Here is a 5,678-nt window from a genome sequence, read left to right on the forward strand (position 1 = left end):
TCCTTCTAATCTTTCTTCTACTCTTTAAACTTCCATGTGTCTTCATTTTCTTTCCTCCATTTCCATCATGACCACTTTCTGATCCTGCTTTTACCTCGCAGAATCCCAGCGTGGTTTGTATTGGAAGGGACCTTAAAGCTCATCCAGTTCCAACCCCTGCCATGGGCAGGGACACCTTCCATTAGAGCAGGTTGTTCCAAGCCTCATCCAGCCTGGCCTTGAACACTGCCAGGAATGGGGAATGATGGTGACCCCTTCACTTCAAGTTGCTATTCACAAAATCCCTGGTCATCTCTTCTTTGAGGCTGAGGGACCTGGGATGGCACCAGACACATCCCACAAGGTACCTTTGACACAAGATGGGCATGGGAGAAAGTTTATAGTGCAGTTTGTACTTTGTTATTCCTGGTATTAATAATAAGGTAGTAATAGAAGTAGTGAAGAGGGTGAATGTGGGCATGAGGCCAATAGCGTGTTGAGAGCAGAGGAAGGGATTTTCCCAGTAACACAGAGAAAAGCAGACCCCATCTGCTTTCATTGTCAGTTAAAGCTATGCCAGTAGCTTTGTGCTTATTAAGAATCCCACAAAAATGAATTGGCACAGCAAGGAGAAACCTCTGGCAAGGGCTTGATTTTGGTTTCACAGCCACATGCTGCTGCCCTTATGTGAGCTCACCACCATGTGATAAACTGTTACCCAGCTTGTCCTCCCCCTGACACAAGTCCATCAGCTGCTGGGCATGGAGATAAACTGTACTGGGACAGTGACTCAGTGCCTGCCCAGAGCAGAGTCACCTTTCAAAGGTGACTTGGTGCTGCCAGTGGTGCTATAGCTCCCAGTGAGCCCCCGGGATCATAGAATCCCAGCCTGGTTTGGGTTGAAGGGACCTTAAAGCTCCTCCAGTTCCAACCCCTGCCACGGGCAGGGACACCTTCCACTAGAGCAGGTTGCTCCAAGCCCCATCCAATATGGCCTTGGGATGCTCGGTTGTTTTCTGCTTTTGGAGAGGGGTTGCTAAAAGGCCACAAAACCTTTGTTGCTTTGTGCAGTGTTGCAAAGCAGCTTTCCCTTTGCTGGGGGAGGTTTTGGGGAGCATCCCAGGGAGCGGTTAGAAGCAGCCATGTGCTCACATGCTGCATCTGGTGCCAAGAGCAGCGTGTGGTTTGGCAGCATGCAGAAGCTCTGGTATCTAGTACGTCCACTGGCATATTGCAGCTGCTTCCTGGCATCTTCTGCATTTTGCTTCATGTCCCCAACTTCTGCTGGAGAGTGGGACAGGCTCAAACCCCAGCTACTGGCACAATGATTGCACTGAGCTACTTGCCCCAGGAGGCTCCTGGGTCAAGGATCTCCAGTACAGAAGCTCCATCCCTGCCCCATCCCTGGCAGTGTTCAAGGCCAGGTTGGACACAGGGACTTGGAGCAACCTGGTCTAGTGGAAGGTGTCCCTGCCCGTGGCAGGGACTTGGAACTGGAGGAACTTTAAGGTCCCTTCAACCCAAACGAGGCTGGGATTCTTAATTTAAAGATCACACTAATCTCTGCTGATTGAACTAGGGACCACAGGCAAAAGCCTGAGGCAGCTCCCTTTTGATCTGTGAGCACTTACCGCTGCTCTGGAGTAGTTCCCAAGCTCTGGAACACTGCTCAAACACAGAGGTTCAGTGTTTGCTTTCCACCAGTCAACATGGTTTAAAGGTGTCAAGTTTGTTCCCTGCAACTGCTGTTGTAAAAGCCAAACTGTTACTTTCCCAGAGGGAGCACTGGGAACAGTGAGTAGTGTCCAGGGAGATCACATTTGCTTTTAGGTTGCAACTTCTACAACGTGCTGGGATTAATCGGCAGCTTATTCCCTCCTCCTGCTCGTCTGATTTATGACTTATGCAAATGGAAAGTGACACGAGTGAGCAGAGGGTGTGTTTGTGTGGAGTTAAGCTGTTGGGCAGGTCTGTCCCTCTTGTCACGGGATGCCACAAGGTTCAGTAGGTGGCTGCTGAGTGGGGGGAGCCTGGTTTGGGAGCACCCTGAGGGGTGTAGCAGGGATCAGCGCTTAGGTACGGGTGCCTGGGCTGCCTGCCATGGCTGGTGCGTCTCCTCAGGGCGGAGAACCTGCCCAGGACCTTCCCTTGTCTCAGTGCCAAGAGGTGAATTTCTCATAGCTTCTGATATTGTGCTTCCAGGTGACTCTCTTTGTCTACTCTGACCTGCTGCTTTTCACCAAGGAGGACGAGCCTGGGCGCTGCAATGTGCTGAGGAACCCTCTCTACCTGCAAAGTGTCAAGCTCCAGGAGGGTGAGTGTCTGCAGGCAGCAGTTTGGTGCATTTTCATGGCCACTAGCTATGCTTCTAGCCAGCAGCAGGATAGCACCCCACTACTCCACTGTTGCCAGCATGTAAAGTACCATCTAACTGGTGCTGCCAAATCATCATGCAGTGGGATGCAAGGCCAACGTCACCCTCCCTGTCCCTGCATTAACCCCGTCCCCAGGAGCTCCATCTCGTGGGACACCTCGTGGGCACTCGGGTACCACCACTTGCTTTCCAGGGCTTTGTGGTGCATCTCTCAGGGGTTTGGGGCTGGCATTCGCAAGCTCTGGCTGTGTGGGGCTGTTCCCTCACTGGTGTTACTCTGCCTGCAGCCGGGGCTTGGTGAGGCAGAGAAGGGGAAGTCTGAGGTTTCCCTCAAGGGAGTTCAGAGGTTATCTCTCTGGCTGAGCCTTGCTGACCTTTACTCTGCTGCTTCTCCCTTCAACCACCCACAGTTTCCCCCTGCGCCAGCATCCCCCCCCATGCAGGAAGAAAGAGCAAACCCTGAGCAGACCCTGGCCTTGGTGGCAGGCTGTGGACCTTGCCATTCTTCTCTTCACATTAGTTGGGCTTTCACGTCTAGCTGAGGAATCAGAGAGGGCTTCTAGAGCAGAGGGTGACCTGAAATTAGTTCTTTCAAGTTGAAATGCTGAGGCTGTACAAAAGATGGCCTTAAGGTACTCAGGGTCAAAAGCAGAACAAATGAATTGCTCTACCACATCCTATTTGCTACTGTGGAGCCGCTTCTTGGCCCTGAGCCTGGTCCCACATTGTTCCTTCTTTGGTGCAGTCACTTTTGGGTATGGGTTTGTTTTGTGTGCAGTCCCCTGACTGTGTCAGCATGGGGCTGGTGCCCCAGTTCTTCCTCCTGGAGCCCAGGCAGTGGGACTCACTGGACCAGGACCTGATGTGGAAGTTGTCATTGGGTTAAGGAATAACTTCTCTACAGTGAGGCTGGTCAAAGTTGCCCAGAGAGGCTGTGGGACCTCCATCCCTGAAAGTGTTCAGGTCTCAGCTGGGCATGGCCCTGATCTGAGTGCTTTGGACAGGGCTTGGACTCTAGAGACCACCAGAGGGGCCCCTTCCGGCCCAAATTACTCTCTAACTGTATGAGCTGATGTCTTTATGCAGTCCCGTGGCCCTGACCACAAGGGGACCATCTAGATCCAGGCTGCTTCTCCAAAGGGATCATTTTCTGGTTGGATTTTGCCCCTTCCCATGACTCTGTGGATGAGCTGTGTTTTCCAGGTTTCCATGTTGTTGTGAACCTCACTGCTGGTGATTTGCAGAGCTGAGCAGGACACCACAGGGAAATGGGAAATCACAACTGCCTGTGATTTCCCATTTCCAACATTTCTGCTCCCAGATTCACTCACTGACCTATCTGGTGGGGGCAGAAACACAGTGAGGGTGATGGGCCACCACAGCACAAGCCATTTAGAAAAGCCTCTGGAGCTTCCCTGGGGTTTGTGGAGTTTGTTCTTGGTGCTGCTTATTTCTAAGAAACACATAAAGGAAACTGTTCCTGGTTGGAGTGTTCAGTTGTTGGTCAGTATCTGCTCCAGGAGCATGTGTGCCACCCGGCTGCTTTCCTAGCCTCTGCGAGTTACTGCTCTTGTTCACCTCCTTGAAGGAATCAGCTTCCCCAGTGCTGGTCCCGGCTCTGAGCACCCAGGTCTGTTCACGGCTTGGCACAGGAATGTGCCTCCTAACCTCAGGCAGAGCAGTTGGATTTTGTGAGTGCTTTTCTGCCACTTATTTCGTTGTTGCCTTGATGGATCACATCTGGAATAGCTTTAACAAGCCTCTCTGAAGGGGGTGTTTGTCTTTCCATCACTGAACCAACCACCCCCCATGCACCAGGAATCCAGCATGGTCGGTTCTGAGGCAGCTCACCCTCCTGGTTTGGGCAGGGCTGCTTCAAAGGCGGGTGGAATGAGCTAAAGATGTCCATCCCTTTTGGCAGGGCTTTTCTGTTGGTCTCCTGAAGGACTGAATGGCACATGAATAGGAACAGGCGTATTGCTGCGTACAACAATCGGGACATCTCCGGTGCACTACAGACCATTGTGATGTTTCCTGTTGCTGCCGCTCGCTGCGCTGTGCGAAGGCAAATCAGTATAATCTGCTGCACAATGTGCCGTCTTCCTGCTTTAGAAGCCGAGCAGGGCTGATGAGCACCACACCAGCCAATGTTTCCAGTGTGACAGGGCTGGCTTCCGCAGCAGATACTGTGGGAATTTCTACGTGAAGGTCACCACCTCGCTGGGATCCTGCCCCCCGCTGGGTGGGTGCACTCAGTTTTGGGATAGGGAAGAACGCTACTGTTCTGCAGCCGGAATGAGGAACCCCAGGATCCAGCTGGGATCCTGCAAACAAGGACTTCTCATGTGCTGTTTTGCTGTCCTTGACATCCCAGCCCACTGTATCTTGCAGCAAACAGCTCCAAAATAGAGGCCAGGAGTGTAACTTGTGAGTCTTCTGTCCTGCCATGGCTTTTCCCTGCTGCCCAAGGATGCTGGAAAGAAAGAAACCTGGAGAGGGGCTTTGGACAAGGGCCTGCAGGGACAGGCCAAGGGCAATGGCTTTAACCTGCCAGAGGGGAGACTGAGATGAGCTCTGAGGCAGAAGCTCTTCCCTGGGAGGGTGCTGAGGCGCTGGCACAGGGTGCCCCGAGAAGCTGTGGCTGCCCCATCCCTGGCAGTGTTCAAGGCCAGGTTGGACACAGGGGCTTGGAGCAACGTGCTCTAGTGGAAGGTGTCCCTGTCTGTGGCAGGGGGTTGGGACTGGATGAGCTTTAAGGTCCCTTCCAACACAAACCACTCTGGGATTCCGTGATAGCACCCAGGGCTTGCACCCTGCCACACCTCCCCAGGGACATATGCCACACTTGTCCCCACTTAGTGGCCAGGTTTGGATATGTGTAACAGTCTTCCCCTGCGCCCCTGCACCCAGGGCCCTGCATACCCTGCCCTGTGACCAATCCTTGTGGAGCAGACATGGGGGGCAGTCAGGAGGGTTCCTGCCTTTGCCCTGGGCATTGCCACGGTCCCCTGGGCTATGCCAGGAGCTGTGGAATGGAGCCAGGATCATCTTCCTTCTTTTCCCATCTTTTTGACCCCATTCTTGGCATGCACCACCCAAACCCTGCAGTCAGTGGGTGTTTTCCTGGGGTTGCACAGGAGGTGTGGGGCGGTGCTGAAGGCTGCTGCTGTGCTTATGAGTCCTGCCTCACACGTCAGCATGGGATGAGGCTGAGCTGAAGAGGGGAATGTGTCCCCACAAAACTCACACCTCTTCTTGTTGGTGCTGAGCACTCGCAGCAGCCCAGCCCTGGGGCAGGGACGGCTCCAGTTAACACAAGCCAGTA

The 5,678-nt window shown here is 53.3% G+C and overlaps 1 protein-coding gene across 1 annotated transcript in view; it reads left to right on the forward strand.

Moving 5' to 3' along the window:
- The window catches only part of LOC104403161 (regulator of G-protein signaling 3-like), a 52,816-nt gene that overhangs the window by 15,420 nt on the left and 31,718 nt on the right, over positions 1 to 5,678 (forward strand). The window contains exon 8 of the mRNA XM_010011219.1: positions 2,182 to 2,293. Within this exon, the coding sequence (XP_010009521.1) occupies positions 2,182 to 2,293 (112 nt within the window). The remainder of the gene's footprint in view (positions 1 to 2,181; positions 2,294 to 5,678) is intronic.

This window comes from Nestor notabilis, unplaced genomic scaffold (assembly GCF_000696875.1).
Source record: "Nestor notabilis isolate BGI_N333 unplaced genomic scaffold, ASM69687v1 scaffold7453, whole genome shotgun sequence".
Classification (NCBI taxonomy): Eukaryota; Metazoa; Chordata; class Aves; order Psittaciformes; family Psittacidae; genus Nestor; species Nestor notabilis.